This window comes from Tyto alba, unplaced genomic scaffold (genome assembly GCF_018691265.1).
Source record: "Tyto alba isolate M040663 unplaced genomic scaffold, T.alba_DEE_v4.0 Super-Scaffold_2, whole genome shotgun sequence".
NCBI lineage: Eukaryota > Metazoa > Chordata > Aves > Strigiformes > Tytonidae > Tyto > Tyto alba.
In genome coordinates this window covers 17,199,293-17,218,850 of record NW_024881282.1, presented here as the reverse complement: position 1 = coordinate 17,218,850, position 19,558 = coordinate 17,199,293, and the positions used below count along the sequence as shown (strand labels likewise).

General features: G+C 38.6%; 1 protein-coding gene across 1 annotated transcript in view; it reads left to right on the top strand.

Annotated features, from left to right (window-relative positions):
* Positions 1-19,558, top strand: part of GUCY1A2 (guanylate cyclase 1 soluble subunit alpha 2) — a 176,764-nt gene that overhangs the window by 28,723 nt on the left and 128,483 nt on the right. The window contains exon 4 of the mRNA XM_032990777.2: positions 5,341-6,059. Within this exon, the coding sequence (XP_032846668.2) occupies positions 5,341-6,059 (719 nt within the window). The remainder of the gene's footprint in view (positions 1-5,340; positions 6,060-19,558) is intronic.

Genomic DNA, 19,558 nt, shown 5'->3' with positions numbered 1-19,558 from the left:
TAGCTTGTACACATCAAAACCTTCTTTACTGAGAGAATAAATAATGCTTTTCCTACCGTCTTAAATTATGCTTTGGAATTCTGAACTGCCACCTGGCTTTCTGTCCAAAAGGCTGTATAAGGAAAAGATCTTATTCATACCGAAAATCTGATAATCCAAAAACACTGAAGAGGTATTTGCTATAATTGAAGGTGGCAAATTTTGCTTCTGTCCACAGTATGAGTTCTGGAATTGCATACTGAATTGCCCCATCCCCTTAATATTTGACATTTACAGATTCTTAACGGGTATCCCAGAAAAAAAGGTATTTTTCTATGCCAGAGGAATCAGATGCTGGCCATTCTCAAACCACTGTCTCCATAATTTACTTTAAGGAATAACTGGATGGCTTGTATCTGCTTCTGCATGCTCTGCGAGTTAATGGATAACTTTGATGTTTTTATCACATCATTCATCTTCTCTTTGTTTCTGAAGAACCTATGATTTGATATTTTCTTTATGAGAACAGTTTTCATACCTAATTTCTCCACTTTGTAAAGTACAAAACAGAAATACTGTATTAGTTCCTTGACGTTTTGTAGTAGGTTTTCAGTTTACAGGAACTGCTGAAAAGAAAAGGAAGACAGACCTTTTACTAGCATGTTATTACAAGATGAAGTCATCTATTTCTCCGCCAGTTCAGTGAAATACTTAATTTGTACTTTGAGCCTGTGCTTAAAGACTTTGGTAATTTTGGATCTGGCTCACAAGTATAGTTCTCTAAATGTCTCTGAGACACGTTTTCAGAGGATAATAATAGACCTTATATAGTACTTTTGTCATAGATCCCAAAGTGCTTTGTAGTGGAGACCCATAGCAGTATTTTCATTCTATGGTTGCTTTGCCTCGGTTTCCTTCTACAGTGTGCATATTTAATTTTGGTATGGGTTAGAATAAAAATGGAATTGTAACAAAACACAATAAAAATAAACTAGAAAGGAAAAAAAACTTATTAGAGTTAAGAGATGCAATTTGTCCTCTCAAAGAAATGGTTGAAGTGGTAAGAACACAGCAGATCACTTTCCAAAAGGAAAGCAAATTGAGACTGATGAATTTTTAGAGTTTTATTCAGTATCTCAGTAGAAGGTTGGTAAATAGCAGAAGCTCAAAATAACAATTGGCTTCACTTGGGCAACAGTAGAGAGTGTTGGGATGGATTTTGATTTATTATGTGTCACTACCATTTAGTGAAGTGTCTTGGTGAAACTAAGGAAGACTTTTTCCTACTTACCAATTTCAGGCTAGTGGCCATTAGTAAGCCCTATCTGTGGTTACAGGGTTCATGCATGAGGCAATACGGGAGCACAGTAGCCTCTGCATTTGGAAGTGCTGGGCACGCATACAGATCTTAAACATTACTTTTTTTTCTGGGCAGCTGGATGAAAATTTGGATTAAATGTCCATAGTGAAAAAGAAAGGATGGAAATGCCAGCTTTTCAGAAAGGAATAGTAAATCATCAATTTTGATGAACAGAAGTTGATTCACATTTTCAGTGCCATCTTCAATTTGAATTACTCCACTGCAAAATCAAAATGAAAAAATGAAGATTCAGAGAAATAATTTAATGTGAGATGAGTTTGAAAAGATTAGACTGCTTATGCTGATGTATAAACTGAAGGTTATAAAGATCATTTTGAAGAATTTATTAGTCTTTTCTCAAAATAAAAGAAAAAACAAAGGAAATGCTGAACATGTTGGAATTGGAAATCATACAGAATGTAATTTTTAAAGATGATAATTAGCCCGTGGAAGACTCCAAATGCAGTAAAGTATGCACTATAGAGACAATGAGTTCTGGGAATTTTCTTTAGTAAGCAGGTTTTCCTATATTTAATAAAACTATCTCCTGATCAGATACTTCCATCCATTTCAGTGAACAAGCAAACATTTACTGTAGCAGTTAAGGAGGAGCTTCCTCGAAACCATGTTTTTCATGATTTTCCATCAAATTTTACAGTTTTTCTATAGCATCTGATACCAATCACTGCTGAAACAAGATTTCAGAGCAGCTGAATAGCAATCTGATGCAGTCTGACATTTTCTCTTGTTGCGATGATGATGGTAATTTCCATTGTCTCTTGAAAGCTAAACAGATATAAGTATAAAGAAAGGAGTAGGGAGAAAATCCACAGAAGATATTAAAAAGATCGGGATCATTTATATGGTAGTAAATGAAAAGTTTATAATGAAATGTATACATAATTAGTTAAGTGCGTACTTCTGTTCATCAGTTGTTTCAGTAAGAGAGGCAGGAATAAGTCAGTAAAAATACAGATTAAGTATTTTGTACAACTTCACACAAGCACATCACTGAGGCCAAGAGCTTTGTAGAAATACAGAAAAAAAACAGTTTGTGCATGTTTGTGTAATAGAAATGTAAATAAGTTTTTGATTTAAAGAAAAAACATTACGCTTCAAGAAAAACTGACCTCTTACTGGTGTGTCTTAGGAAGAAACTTCCCTGGTAGGTATATTATACTTGTTTGTTTTAGAAGGTCATTTCGCTTTGTTTAATTTTCTCAGTTTCTTGTAGTGTCTATTATTAGAGAGAAAATTCCTGACTAAGACCAGCAGTTTGGTCGAGTTTGGGCATATCCATTTTTCTATTCTGGGCTAACCTAGTTTTCTGCTGGTAATGTGTGTAACTCAATTCAAAGCTAAAATGTTTTAAAAGTAGTGGCACGTCCTTGAGCCAGGTCTTTGACCTGAATTTCACAGTATAATTTATATTGCTTGGAGTCAGTAAGTTGAGTCCAGATTGATCAGCCAGTCGTCCAGTGTGGATGACAAAACCGGTCTAAGACAATCAGCAAAACATTAGACCAAATACTTAGATACAACTCCAGTTAATGAAATGAGGCTTACATATGTAGCAATAACCTACATGAGTGATTAGCTCTGCATATCCTATTTTCAGGTAGTGGCAGCAGGGCAACTGGCTGTTTTACTGTAAATTTATAATACACTTTAAAGACAGCTCACTTACGCAGTTGTTTTGGTCAGCTTTGTGGGGGTTACATAGTTCTGTAACAGTATTTGGTCATTTGTATGAATAGCCCCGGCGTTTCTGATACTGCCTTGTTCCCATACTTTCAGGGCCACTGCAATCTTACAGCCTTGGGTGCCCCTGCTAGATTGCTCGCTTTTATACACAGACTTCTAAAGCTACTCACAGTTCACTCTACAGAACAATGAGATTTAAAAGTATGCATATGTGTTTCTGTATACATACAAATACGATAATTTCTTAGCTCCTGGCTATTAATATCCAGCTATGACAATGCTACTGGTATGGGTTAGAATTTAATTCTTTCTAGGTTATAGTGAGTATTTTTATGGAAGATACTACAATACTGTGTTATGCAGACGTAGTGGTAATGCATCAGGAATTGGCACACTGTCCTCTGAGTCAGGATGTTAGGGGGTGTTGTGTACCAGAGGTACTTTCTTCTGGTTTAGCTGCAGATCTGACCATCTGTGGTCATAAAAGATCCTGGGAATATTTGTGTAATAGCCTAGTTTAGTGGCCAAATTTGATTATGAGTAATGGCATTTGAATGAACTTTCCCAAATTATTACTATTACTTCTTTTATAAAATATGCTTTGTCATGTTGTCATGTTGTCCTGTTTATATATATAATTTTATGCATTTTAATCTGCTATTAATCATATTGAAGGTCCAAACAAAGCTATCGTTGCAGATAGTTTGCAAAGCTGTGGAACATTCAGATCCCTTATGAATATTGATCATTATAACTATGACTGTGTTCACAGTCAGTTTGGATGCTGCCTTGAGATGATCAAAGGTTATTGTCTGCAAACAACAGATACATGATTTCTTCTGTCCCCTGTTATACCTCTTGGGCATGGAAGTCACTAATCACACTGCTCTTCCAAATTTAAAAGCCTTCCAGCAATCTAAACAAACAATGAGAAGTTCAGTAATCTACTGGGATCTTATCTATGTTATAAAGCATGCTGAATACATACTAAAATAAAGGGCCTGTTGTGCCCTTAGAAAATAAATAACTGCCCTTCATTTCTGTTAAAATTCAAGATAAAATTTAAGGTGTCTGACTAGCTGACTGAAATATGATTTGATTTGATTTCATTACACTGAGGAACTATGTTGTTAATTTCTGTATTAATTTCCTTTGAAAACTCTTGCTGGATATTTGTAATTCACATACATCTGATTCAACTTCTTTTTCTTCTATTACAGCTTAGAACAATACAGACCTATCTGATTAATTTTGTAACTCTACTATGTGATATAGAGATTATATACAGATGAAATTTAACAGAGCATGTCTTCCCTAAAATAAGACAGAGAAAAATGTTTAGTAATCTTCTCAAAATTATTTTTTCCAGTTCATCGTTAAAATGGTAAATAACAAACTGGAGTAGGATTTGATACACATTTGTATCCAGGGACTTCCATCACTGATATTTTTTAATCCCTTCAGCAATACCAGCCTTATCACTACTGTAAATCAAACTCTTTTGAAGTTCTGTGATGGAGACCTGGAGTAACATTATGAGATATCACAGAACTATCCCATCTACTAGCAGTTCAGATTGCTCGAAGAGGCAAGGGGTTTTTTTGAAGATGGGTGAGTGTAGAAGCCTAAAATGGAAAGGCTTTGCTCTCCTTTGCAGGAAACAAAAAAGTATTTATTCATACCTTCTGGCAATGCCCAGCAGTTACAATGAGAAAAGTATTTTGTCTGAAATGAAACCCCAAACCCCAAACTCCCCTCCCCCAGCTACCCAAGTGTCATCTGACTGCAGGGCTTTACATTGCTTATTGAAAGCCAGAGGCCTGGACTTTGAGTCCCAGTACCTTATTCTTCAGGTAGATAGGAGCTGGCTCCCTCACAGAGGCAGCTGAACAGAGGGGCTATAAAAGCGGAGGCCTCGTTTGTGGCTAGATCAACAATGGAATGAATGCACCTGTGGCTGAGTGCATTCACACAGCAGACTGCATGTGACCTGCAGAAGTCAGGGGAATTATAGTGTATCCTGGCTTCCAGCAGGGAAAAGGAGACAGGCAAGTGTAAATCCCACAAGCAGCTTTCTGGGACAGCGAGCTGAAAGCATGGGAGCTTAAAATGACAGGCAAAAATGGCTTCTGGGCTTATTCCCAACCACCAGAGAAAACAGAAGTCCTATGGATAGGTATCCAGTGAAAAAGCCACTCTCACTGATTTGGAAAATACTAGACAAGTAGAGGACAAAGGGAGAATGTGACACAGTAGCAATACTATGTTGTTGATATCAGTGTCCCATTGTCCTATAGGTCTGAAGTTTGAAGAAATGCAAGAAAAGTTTGGGGAGGAATTCTTCAATATCTGCTTTGATGAAAATGAGAGAGTTCTTCGAGCTGTAGGTGGGACCCTTCAAGACTTCTTCAATGGCTTTGATGCTTTGCTGGAGCACATTAGAACTTCATTTGGAAGACAGGCCACCCTGGAATCCCCTTCTTTCCTATGCAAAGAGCTCCCTGAAGGCAATCTCATGCTTCATTACTTTCACCCACATCAGATTGTGGGATTTGCAATGATGGGAATGATAAAGGCAGCAGCAAAGAAGATATATCGCTTGGAAGTGGAAGTAGAACAGGTCACTAATGATAAATTGTGTTCAGAGGGGACGAACCCCGGTAACTGCAGTTGTCTGACTTTCCTTATCAAAGAACATGAAAATGCAAATATCACAAAAGCACTTCCACCGGGAACTTCCCAGTCCCCCTTAGACCTGAGGATTAGCATCAGCACCTTCTGCAGAGCTTTCCCCTTTCACCTGATGTTTGATCCAAACATGCTGGTTCTCCAGCTTGGAGAAGGTCTTAGGAAGCAGCTCAGATGTGACACTCATAAAACTCTGAAATTCCAAGACTGCTTCGACATAGTTTCTCCTAAAATCAGTGCCACATTTGAACGAGTTCTCCTGAGATTATCTACTCCCTTTGTCATTCGGACCAAACTCGAGGATTCTGGCTCTGAAAATAAAGATAAGGTAAGAATGTTAATTTGGAATAGGATGTGTGCATGTATGTGTGATGGGATGGTGTTATTTATTCAGGGAGAAGCAGCTCAAGTCCTGTGTACTGTGGAAGGCTCATTTATGCCTTGCAAACAGGGGCTAAGTGATATTCCCCAGCCAAGTGAATATTTTCCTAAATTATTTATAAGCTTTGCCTGTGATGTTGTAGCAAATCGTGACATTGCCATTCAGAAAATTCTGCACGGTGGAGTTGAATAGTGCAGTTTAAATCAAAAGCATGAGGAATTTTACAAAATGCCCATATCTAATCCTTAATTTCACTCCAGCTGTATTATGATAACAATAATAGTTAAGCCATTTACTAGGGAATAGCTTTCAGTATGTTTTCTGAAAGACTCTCACTGCAGGGTTCACACTGCCACTTTATTATATCTTACTTCCCTGTTTTGAAACACTGCTTTCCTCTGTGTCTCATCTTATCTCTCACCCTACGCTCAAGGGAACCAGAGCTGTAAGTGGTACCAAGTATCACTTATGCCAGTTTTGATGCTTTCCAGTCATTTAAATAGGCACTTGTCCTCCTACACTGCCTCTTCCCTCAATGTTTTTGAAGAGAGCTACCTTAACTAGTGAGTCCTATGTTGAGTTCAGTGCATCCCAGGTGAGTAAGAGAGAACATGTCTTCTAGAGTGGACCTCTCCAAAGGTTGGATGGAGATTCTTTCATTGCATATCCTTGAATGATAGGAAAGCTTTTTGGTGTAAAGTTGGGTTCCAGCTTTATGCACCAATGTACTTGTATTTAATGCTTACATTGAAAGCCTGTGTGTGTGTGTGCCTTGGAAATACTCCTGCCCTAAGTAATGATTAATTTTCAGGGTTTTTAAGAAATAGCACCCAAGAATAGTCAATCTCAATTACACTGGATACTTAGACAGCTAAGTTCTGCCTGTGGGTGCCACATTTACAGCTTAGGTGGTCTGGATATAACTTGAGAAACTCTGCCTCTGTTTTGCTACCTACACTGGGCCAGTTTCAGAAGACTCCTGGGGTAACTCCATGTAGAGTCTTGGGTTCTTTTCAAAACCTAACCACTTCTGAGAGCACCAGAGTTTCCAGCTCCTCTTTGGCACTGCTCTTTGGCACCAGTAAACACTGGTTTCTGTTGTATTTTCCCCTAGAAACATGCTCCCTCAGAAGAAGCAAATTAGTGCTTCTCATTTTATATTAATTGATGTAATTCAACCTATTTAAAACTGAAGGGAGTTTGTTTTTCAAAATCTCTCCTCAAAGTCACCCTAGCCTTTAATTATGAAAGGGAAATGTGTGAAAAGTTTGGAGGTGTTGGCTCTGAGCTACCTTTCAGCACAATCATTTCTCCTTTCAAAGAGGCTTGTGCTGTGCTCCTTCCGCCCTCAGAACCTGCCTATCCCTCTTGGGAGGCACCTTCCCCTGCCCTGGGACTGAGTCACAGCCCTTCGACCATCTTCTGTTCTTCATGCATCTGCTGTAGATGACTGAAGAGGAAGAAGGTTTTGATGGGGGAACGGGGGCTTTAAAAACATTTTTTCCTCTATAATTACAAGTTAAACAAATAAAACATTCTCTTACCTGGGCAGTTTTCATACACTTGTGACTTGCTTATAGGAGAGGTGGCAGGGAGCGGACCTTACTGGAGGCAGGTTTTAGCAGCCAGTTTGGGAAGCAACTGATTTCAAAAGTGTGTTCTGTACCATCAAGCCGTACAGCTCTGAGTGCATCCTTGCATCATTGCTGTGGTTTGTACCATGTGTCATTACAAGTGGGCAATGAATCGAATCAGTGGTGGGACCAGCTACCACTCTTGAGAGTGACGCTCTTTGTCTTAAAGTTATGTGTAGAGTCAGACCCTGAACAACCAGTGTCAGCACTAGTGCTGCTGCAGCAATTCAGATTTTCTTGAGAAGCAGATGAAAGGGAACGGCAGTAAAGGAAATCCTTTGCTGCCAGGAGTTAGGAGAAAAATTGTGTCTTGAGCAGTAAGGTGTAAATGAGAGATAAAAAGGTGATGGTGAGGTGCAGGGAACCTGAGGTAAATGTTGTGGTGCAGGCACAGGAATTAATTTGTGAATGTCAATTTAGATGAAGAGGTATTTTCTTCTGACTCACCTGTTTTATAAGCACTTTCCAAAAGTTTCTTTCTGTGAGTAGTTTAATGAAGCTTTGTTAGTAGTTAAACAAAGCTCAGCATCTGATACATTTTGCTAGATATTCCCCTTTTTCTCAAATTGAAAGGCTGCACATATTCAGAGGTTGTGGTTGTCTTGCTTACGTAGATTTTGAGAGGAGCAATGTGGCAACACTGTTAGGTTGTGTTCAAGTCCTTAATATCTCCTGGATAAAAAAATACAGACTGAGCCCTGTGAACTGCATGCTACATGACTTTCCCAGAGCTCATGTCACTCATGTAGCTCATTTTGGAATTTTTTTCAATTTTCCAACACATGTTTTGAAGTTGAATATTGGGCAGGTAGATCAGTGGCTGTAAGCATGACCCTGCTTAAAAGTCAGCAGTAACTGACAGGCACTTCCATATTTCTGTCACACACCTCTATTCAGTACATACTGGAATTACATCCCACTTACACCTATTTATCTGTTTTTTAGAAAACTGTGACTCTGTAATAACGTCAACACTTTTCAGACTTGGTTACTTCAAATGACAGTTGAAGGGATGCAACTCAGACAACTCTGCTGCAGTTTTGAAGCTGTTCAGTGCTTGTCCCATTTATGCAAAGTCTCATTTGTGTGCTTTGATTTACTGGGATTTGAATCACTGGAATAAATGACTCTATAACATCCTAAATTTCTGATTTAAGGCCTATGAAGTCTGGGTGATAAGTTGCACTTCCTGCAGAGATGTATGTACATGTTTGCAGAAGCACAACCTCATCCATCAGTGCATCAATATCTCAAAATATTTTGTGAATTTGGTATGTCACCAGCTCTGAGCATTTCCAGGATCCCATTGTTGTAGGAACCAAACAGGAAAAAGAACTCCCCACCTGAAGAACATGGACTCTATAGCTTTAATCCCAATTTTCAACACCATCCATACTCCTGGGTCATAATTCTAATGTTTTGATGTTTCATTGGCTGATATTTCAGTCTCCATTATAAAATGGACACGTGGACACTGCAAGCATGTATTCCACAAAATAGTAGGCAACTGTATAAATTTACTAGATCAGCAGTCTCACTGACCTTACTTGAACTTACTGTAAATTTGCAGCTAAACACACTTGTAAGTGCGTGGAGAATAAGAACCAAATTGTACAAACTAACCCAGAATAAGACAGGATGTGATAGTTTACTCCCATCCTTTCTTCCCTCCCTCCTTCTGTCCCATTTTACTTTCAGCAGTTATCAAGTTATCCACACGGATGCTTTGGCTTTTTTCTTGATTATTCTGCACATTCAAAATTGTCTACATGAACAATTACGAGTGTTTTTAGATCAGGTTTCCTCTTTAGATGTGTAAAAGCTGAATGCGATTGGCCTCTAAGGTTGTCACTTTTCCCATGCAGGTTAATTCTTGTTATTGTTTGTTGTTTATAGTGTGGTACTACCCAGATGCTGAAGGCAGTATTAGGGCCCTGTTCCTCTACTTTTTGTACAAACATTCTGTTGTTTTTCACATTTCACACTAATTTTTATTCAGGGTTTTTCTGTGTTTAACTGGAGAGCTTCACTTGCATGTAGTCAGATTTTCCAAATTTTGGGTGTTAACCCTAAATAACAAGAACACAGGTGTTGCTGTTTCACCTTTCTAAGGAAACTCATGCTACACCTCTCATTCTGAGAGCAATTATATATTGCAGCAATCAAAAATACATTTACTGTGGTGATTAGCTGTTTGGGATTGATTAGTTTACAGCTTCACACATGGTTAATACAGGTGTACTCCACAAGAGTTTCATGAAAGTTAGTGGAGTCACATATAGAATAAGATACAATTTAACTTGAGAAGACTGGATCTGAACTTGTCTGCTGGAGTGTTCTGAAGCCCCTGTCAAGCCCATCTGCTGAGGTTTCATTTCCATGGAGAATGCTGGCATGCGGGAGAGTTGATGATTGTGCACAGCCACGCAGGAGGACAGGAGCTGCCTTCCTGTAGGCACCCACAGGCTTCAGTGACGGGTCCTCCTGGCCAAGTGACCACCTGGGAAGCACTGCTGTTCCCTCCCTGGCAGCACCCCCAGGTGTTTGTGCAAAGTAGATGGGGTGTTTGCACACAAGTCTCTCCTTGACTCTCGCCTGTGAAGAGAGCGTGTGGACATGACAGACTCAATGTTTTCCTTGTGAGCACTGCACTACTTAGACGTGAGTGGTATTGACGTTGCTGTCTCTCGTCTGAGCTTCTGCAGGACTTCCACTTTCATACTTTTCCAATAGAAGTCAATTCCTCATCTCTGCGAGTCACTGTTGGTTTTAAGGCAGATCATCTTTTACCATGTCTCTTTGTGTATGCTATTTGTTTTCACAGAGCTCCCTAACACATATTGCCTGATTCTGCTGCCTCAGTGACTCGGCTTTTCTCAAGTGGCCTGTTAACTTTCCCCTCACCTTAATGGTGAGACCTTGCACAGTCTTTCTTTTAGTTTCCACCAAGGCCACATTTTAGTTTTCTATTGAAAGTGCATGACAGGAATTTTCCACTTTGTCTTTTTTTTTTTTTTTTTTAGCGAACAAGACAAAATGCAGCTGATTACCCCATGATAAGTTGTGCAGGTAGCCTGAGTGCAGGTGGGCTGCCCTCCCACCAGACCAGGCAAGGGCTGTAAGCTCCTGATAGGTACTCCCTGAGTGCAGTCCTTTTCTGATTATACTAATGAACAAGGCCATATGTAACATGGTGTAAATACTTTCCTCCTGGACAGTACAGTGAGATGGCTTGAGCTGCTTCACTTTTTGGCCAAATGGGAAGACAAAGACTGACTCTCCTGGTTTTCCTCTGTTGTCTAACATTGTCCTCACATGCCACTCCTGTTCCATCAGCACTGGGAGATCGAGAGGAGACAGGGTTGTCCTCACAGGGACCCTCTGTGCCCCCCAGGCCTTGATCCAGACCCAGTCCTCTCAATGGATGGATTGAGAGGACAAGCTCTGCCAGCACTGCTTTGTGGGTGCCTTTCCGAAACTGTGACTTGGCATGCAGTTGGCAAGAAACTTGAAAATGAATCATGAAGGAAATTATTTGGTTCCTTGCCAGATACTGTGCAGCTGTATTTCCCTTGTATTTTCCTTGCTCTCCTGTTCAGACTAACAGCCCTTTTCCACCTTTGAAATAAATTGGTTTTTATAAGGATACTCACTGGCCTTTGACTTACTGTTAGGCCTGTGAACACTTTCACTTAGAGAACTTGTCTAAGAATAAAGCTGGCACCTGAAACTGCATTACTGAAGGTGGCCAGGACTTTTCTGGTGGAATATATTCTCTTTGAATAAGCCATTTTATTAAAATCACAATTTCCCCAGGCATTTGGCAAAATGTGTTCTGGAAAATAATTTGTTTTTATTGTGTTAAAATGTTTTATTCAATGATTTTAGATATACCTTTTATTAGGAAAAAGTTTTACATTATAAATTATAATACAACATTTAAAATATGAACATTGGGTTTGACAAAAAAAAAAATCTGAAAATTTTATATTGCAAGAAGTTCCAAATACCACATCTAATTCAGATTTTTCAAGAAACACCAACTCTGTAATGATAAAATGTCCAGCAAAATGGTAGCATCAGCTTTTTATAGCTCTACTGATTGTGCAGGCTGTCTGAGCCAGAGCCTCATCTGTTGTCAGTGGGGAGGAGAGGTTTGTGGTAGATGAGCTAGACTGCACCAGCAGGAATTTGTACCAGTGTACTGATTTAGATAAACACAAAATAAATAAAAATAAACCAGTCCAGAGTGAAGATTAAAAAAAACCCTATATCTGGAAAGTGAGATTCTAAAGTGTATCATTAGATATGTAGTAAATGGCCAGATTTTTAAAAACGCTGAGTAATAAACAACTGTTCATTTTAAAATTTAGGTTGATTCAGTGGAAGCCAGTGGGAATTTCCTCTGTTAATTTCCATTGTTTTGTTTAACTGTGAAGTTACTCATCTAGTCCTTCTTCCACAGTATGAGGAAGTGCCATCTCCACGTCAAGTACTTCCTTTCAATCACTCATCTGTGTATTTGCCATGTGTGAACATATCAAAAGTTCATCTAGTCCAGCATACTGGCCTTCATAGTGACGAACAGACAGTGCTTAATGAAAAATAAAAGAAAAAGTTCAAGCCTGCAGTGCTCTTTTCTGTAATATGCCCTCCCAGCTTTTAGCTCTCTCATGATGAAAGCAATTCCTCTTGCACTGGCATCCAGGATGTGGGACCTGACAGCCCCCGCAATTTTCTCTAGGACCTTTTGAACCAGGGGAAGTTCATTCTCTTGGCTTCTATGGCATCCTGTGGCCATAATGTCCACTGTTAACTAGAAATTGAAGATAAGACCTCTCTGCCAGGTCTGTGGAAACCTCATGTGCAGCATGGAGCTGTGAGGAAGCCTGCTTACCCATTGCTTTGGCAAAGCACATTCCTGTTGTGTTTGTTGCCCACTGGAAACTGTATAAAAATAATGTTTTTTAAAATTCAGGAAGTACATTGTCCCCTTTTTTATACTGAGAGTCTATTCTTTATATGCTACTTTTTATTTTTATTCTGGACCAACTGAATGAAATGAGCAGTCCGGACACTGGCAGACTAATTTAAAACCCACAACACAATCTTGAAGTGTTTTGCTTTTGTTCTGTAACTGTGTTTTTCTTCCTCTCTTAATAAAATTCAAATGAAGTGGCCTGAAAATCATTCTAGCATGAGGGACATCTGTCACTTACTTTTCCCAGATCTGATCTATTCACAGTCAGTCAGCCTTTGACACTAAGCTTCTATTGCTTTCCAGGGTCCTTGAGCTCTCAGAATCGAATTGTCTTCTGTTTCTGCTAATGCTAATATTCCACCCGTTTGCCTGTCAAAATGTGTTCAGACTTCGATGGTTTTCAAGATGAATTGGATTGGCTGGTTTGACTGCTTCTGGAGACTATGATGGCTTAGAAGAAACAATAGTTGACATGACTTTCTTATCTCACTAAGGGTTGTGCATCAGAGGACTTTAATAACACTGTGAAAGTGGCCCAGGATTTTTAATAGATCTTCTTTAAGACAGGCCAATGAGAACATAATTTTAAAAATGTTTTCAGTGATAGGACTGAAGAAGTGTAACAATCTAAAGATAAAATACTCTCTTTTCTTTCCCATTAGCTGAAAACCAAAGAAGCTGTTTGCAGTTTTGTTAAGTCAAGTGGCTGTTAAAACAATTTAACTCCATGGTGAACTCTTCTCTCTTGTGATTTTTATAATTTTTTATGATAGGGAAGCTGCTTGCACATGAAAACGTCCATCTTTATTTGACTGAAAGCTTTTGAATGGGTTTCTAAATTATGCTATGTCATAACTGGAACAAAAAAGCGCATTTAATTAATTTTTACATTACATAATGAGAATAATCAGGCACAACTCAGTTTGATTTTCAGGAATGCATTTTTTTCTATCTCTTCTGGTGACTAAGACTAAGTATTGGTTATTCACAATACATTTTTATAATTTTCTTCATTTGCTCATGTGAGTTCTTGAGTGACTGTGTTTTTCATGGCATCACAGTCCTCTAATCTGAGTAGGTGTGATGTCAATAAAAAGCTATTTTCCTTGGGATGGTTGAATTAGAGTAGAAATATTTTTACTCTTTACCTTCCTCCCTCTTGTCTTGGAATTTGCAACTGGGCAATGCACATAGTCAGGTTAGGGCTTTTCTGTGTCTCTTAGGAGAGGCTGAAGTGGCCTTAGAAAGAAGGAAAAAAGACCTCAGTGTCTCCCGGTGGATTGAGTGGCTTTTGTTCATGAGCTCCCACAAGTGCACGGGTGGGAAGTTGGAGGCGGTGGGAATACCTGGCTGTGCCTCTGAGCATGAACACTAAGTTTATTGCTTGGCGGGGCAGCGAACGCAGGGTCTGGCACTACCTGTGATGTCAGCTTTCAATCGTAAGGTCACTTCTACCTGGCAAATACCAAAACCTCCTGCTAACCCTGCTTCTGGAGCACGCTCCTTGCCTGACAGCAAGCCTGAGTTACTCCAGGTTACTTCCAGAGTGGCCCTTGCATGGCCAAAGAGCCCAGGGAGTGGAAAGGAGGCTTTCTACTTTTTTCCTCCACCTTAATTTTTGTCTTGAAACCTCAAATGAGGACTGTGGGTTTCCCTTCTTATTTGGTTGTCAGTGTAGCTTAGTAGTTTTGGACCAGTTGTCAACTACTTGGCTTGGGTCCTCCAGTCCCATCTCATAAATATCTAATCTTTTGAATGTGTATTGTTGTTGACAGTATGGATTGACTCTAACTGGTGCTCATTGTGCATGCATCTTGTCCTGGATTCTTCATGCTTTATTTCCATGGAGGAAAAACTCTGAAGTTCTGAAACGCTCCATGAAATAGGAGCTTTGCTGATGTTTTGCTAGGCAGTGGATGCAGGCAGAATAGACAGCTGATGGCAAATTACTTTGCCTGTGATTTGTACCTGGTTTTGACCCCTTTTATATTCTGGAAGTGTAGCTGAATCAGACATCATAAATTTTGTAGGTCATGACTTGAATCAAAAGGACTACTACTCTGAAGTAGCACCCAGTTTATTTTGCATTAGCAGTAATTAGCAGTAGTATGAAAGAGTAAGATAATAGTGATTTACAGAATTCAGAACTTAGAAAAGTGACATGCAAAAGCCAGATGCTGATTTGCTAATACTTACGTGCAGTGTTTCTGTTATCTTTGAGCAGCAATGGATGCAGAATGAAAAATGGTGTGATGTGAGTGTTTGACTAAGTAACATTTTGCTGCCTTTTACTCTTGCCAATCATGTGCAATTTACCCTGTTTTGCCTTCCAAGGGCAGTGACTGTCAGTCTCAGTAACAGCAGATCACCTATTGCCAGGCAGGTGGTCCATGCCAGCAGTTCTAATCGTTGTTTTAGCACATGTTTTGCAATGATGAAATGGTGTGCTGAGGAGCCAGGAGTGCTCACTCAGGAAGGATGAGCCTTTCCTTTGCAGTTCTTTACACTGCTGAGGATGGAGTAATCACTGAAGCATACAGCCCAGCCAGGCAGATCGGTGGTTGGATAACTGTGGATTTGTTACTCTAGGAATATTCCTTCATCACATGTGCATTTTTAGGATGTGCTAAGTCAGAACTTATCTCAGCAATGAACATGTTAGATGTAGAAGTTACATAAAGCACAAAAATACTTCTTAGAGGGAACACAGGGATGTGCCCAGGTTCTGCTTGTGCTAAACCATCATAGGAAAAAAAAATAATCCAGAGTTTCGTAATCTGCTGTTTTGAGGATTCCTCAAATTTTGTAGTTTGTCTTGTTCATTGTTTTTTTGAATATGCCTTTTGTAGCCATATATGTTCACATTCTCCCCAGCTAAAACTTTTATACATTTTCTTCTAAAATGTATATAACACCCCTCTTATCGTCATGATTAAAGAGAGTGAAATGAGTTAACCCGTAAAATAATATTTGTATTATTTGTTCCCGTCACTAACCTTTGACTTTTATAAGTGAGGACTTAGTATCTGAAAAGAGAATTAAATGTTCTTTTTCCACAGACCAAGGGCAGGCATGTAAGATATTCCTAACACATAGTTTTCCTACTGTTTTGGTTCAAAATAGAATAAACTTGTTCTTCTTTGTGGATTGCAAACAAATAATAAACATTTGGTACTTTGAGGTAAACATTTTAAAATTCAGTCCTTGATGAAGACACATTTAAATATTATTTTGAACATTTCGACCAATGTAGTTTCTATTTGCCTTCTGAGTTTTATGTATTTTATGATACTTGTTATTCTGTTTCTTTCTTTTTAAGAACTTAAATTGATCTTCTTGTTCACACTGGATGCAGCTTTTTCTGTAATGATCCTCACTCTACTGTAGAACCACTAGCAGAGCAGGGTCTGTGCATATCTATCAGGAATATAAACATATTTCATTTTCATTTTTGCATCACCTTTCTTTTTCTTTGAAAATTTAGAGATTGAATCATTTTTGCCCTGTACCTAAAAGGGACTGTTATGAACATATTGTTTGATCTGCATAAATAAGGATGTTAGCTATTAATTGCTGTGTCTTTTTGACAGCATCTTCCTAGGAATATTCTAGTGGCTTTGGTGGATTGCTGTCATGACTGGAGATGTTAGGGTCTGATTATGGCATGTCTCAGTAATTCAGTCTAGCATTTCCCTCCTCAGATGTTGGACTGGTAGCTTTAATAATGTCTGTTGTGATGAAAAGACAGGTCTAGGGAATCCTCCCTAAGACAGTACAGATAACATTACCAAAGTGTTTAAGAAGGATGGCTTACATCGACAGGTTACAAAGATAACTGCTTCTGAAAATTCATAAAATAAAATCTTAGAGCATAAGAATATTTGGCCTGTGCAGTGCTTAGGAGTATTTGAAGAATGACCCCAAATTTTCAAGCAATCTACTAATAAATCCATTCCTTACACAAGTATTTTAATGGGCAAAGATAATCAAACTGGGGTAACTTTGGAGGCCCTTAGTTATGGCTGTTGAAGGGCCAATACATCTGTCACAAAACAAAAGCAGAGTCATGCCCAATGGCTTGAGGAAGAAAGAAAAAACTGATCACACTAACTTCTTTTTTGTTCTGTGTATGATGGGGGTAGGCTTCTCTGCAATGCTTCAGCACATTCTGCTGTTTTGATTCTGTTTGAGAAGGGAAGATCACTGACACTGATACATGAGCCCCAGAATAGGCATGAGGTGTGAATCAGGGGACTTAGTTATGTCCCCTCCTTCCACTGATGCCAATGATCTTTACAGCTTCAATTCATCTTTTAATCCTTCTGTCCATAAAGAGTGTTGGATGATTTCAGTTGAGTAGCTTCTTACCTGCATGAATTCACTTAGAAAGGGATGATATTAAAACTGATTTTATACAATACAGCAAAGACTAACCTCTTGTGTTAGTGTAAAACATTCATGGGGAGTGCCCAGTGATTTCTAAATTAATTATATTTTAAATTCTAACTTAAATATAAAAGAATTGGTGTACTGTTTTGTAAAACCCACAGTGCTTTCTACTTTGTTGCCCCGAAGGCATCTAGCAGAGGGAGTGTTTGAATGGGTTAGCAGAGCCTGGGGATTATTCTCAGCTGTGCTTGCTGTGGCTCAAAGTCCTTTGCAGTGTAGGCTTTTGGATGACTCCCCTGTGAAAGTACTTTCTGCTTCCATGGACGTTGCACCTGGTAAAAGTCAGGCAAAAAGAATGAAGAGATCCCCAGTTCCCAGAGTTCTGTTATCCCAATAATGGAGAGCTACCAAGAAAAGAAGAGGGTATTTCAGGTCCATTGAAACCCAAGGGGAAAAATATCAGTGCTTTGCAAATACTGAAAGAGATACTTCATATTGAAAGAACTTCGATTTTTCAGCGTTATTGAATTGTATTTAGCTTTTAATTTTAAAGGAAAAATATGCTATAAAAATACTGTCTACAGCAGTGATTTGAGTGCTGTGCAGACAGGCAGCGTTTAATTTTCATGTGAAAGAAGCATGGAACATATCATTAAAAGGGCATCAAATTTTCTCACTCCTCTCAGTGGACTGCTGATTCAGTCTATTTCCTCTTTGTTTAGGAAGGTTTCAAATTCAGTTATTGGATAACTTCTGCTCTGTGTCTTGAACATTCAGTTTCTGGCATTTGTTCCTGGGAATATGGGGATAAAATAGCTGAGAATATTTTCTGTCAGCCAAGAATGTAGAAACATCTGAGAGGTTTCCTAGCTATGTTCAGCAGCATCAGAGGATCCTGAAAAGCTTTTGGAGCCATTTTGGGTGATGGGGAACTCCACAGAGAGTTCTGGGGACATGGGAATAACACTGACGAATCCATAAACAGTATTTAAAAATAACTGACTTATTTGCTGTGATTCTGTTTTTTTTCCCATGGTGTCATATAATCATATATGGGCTCACTGAATGTGGTGAATACACCAGGGTACCATACTGGACTAACAGGACTTGAAGGGCAATCCTAGCAGCCCACTGTTGCACTGTCTATAAAATCCAAATTTTGTTAGTAGAATATTCTTTGAAACAACTGTAGCAATACAAACCCCGTTCATTCTGTCAGTACTGGTGTAGTGAGGTGTGCCTGAGAGTATAAAAGCAAAGTGCCAGCGGATGTGGTCAGGATCTCCTGACCCCCAACTGGTAACATAAATCAAGTTACTATTCAAAACTAAGTATATCATCCTGATACTGTGGGATCAAAACCTGGTACCTTTGGTCAGGATAAATAAGATGTTACTTCTTGATTTATCTTCATTAATTATCAACTCTGTTTCAACAGGATTACTTTGGGAGAAGGTACTTATTTTGAGTAGGGAGAGCAAAATAAAGTCTAATTTGACGTTAAATGCAGAAAAATATATTTGGTGACTGCTCCTACGAATGTCTTGAGCATGAAACTCTTTTGGTAACAGAAGTTGTCCATATGGCGTGTTCAGGGAATTAGACTTTTATTACTAAGTAGGAGCCATTAGCTTCATCAATACTGTACTGCTGTTTTTTTTTTTTTTTTTTTAGTTTGGAAGAGACGCAATCATAAATAATTCTGGGTTTTTAAGAAAAAAATCCTTTTTCTCTATAAAATTAATTCAATGTTCAACAGATTGTGACTTAAAAAATAGTATAATTATGTTATCTTTTTGTTATGTGTTAATTTGATTGACATTTTAAGACTTGTTTCTACAGTCACTGTAGAAGTAGAGATTGTAGTATTCATTATGGGAAATGGACACAGAATTATCAATTATTTATTAACAAGAAGTGACTAACACATTGTTTTTCCGCTTATGCCAAAGTACAGCTCTACAAAATTATGAGATGAAAGAACTGATTGACCACCCGCCCAAGTGTTTATTTCTGGATTTGTTTTCAGCTACAAGTGGCTATTTGTAGGCCAAGCTCTAGGCTCCTTTCACTAGCAGATTTTACAGTGAAGTTGTCAGATGCTGGTCTGAGTAACTGCTGGGTAAGGATATAAATTCTGTGTGAAGTCAAGGAGAATTTTACTAAGAAATTACTTAACTAAGAAAATGGGACAGATCCAAGATTTTGTCTTAAGATGATTTAATCAAAATAGATTTATTAAAATTAATATTATATTAATACAGGTGTTATTTTTCAAATCATCATATACAGGGAATTAACCTGCAATCTGCAATGGAGAGCACCACCTGAGTGAGGTGTCTGAGAACATAAAATTACACAAGAAGTTTGATCTGTTGGATTTCTTGTGGCACAGATAAAAATATTCTCTACAAAATACCCTGTCACCAAAGCTCTTGGTA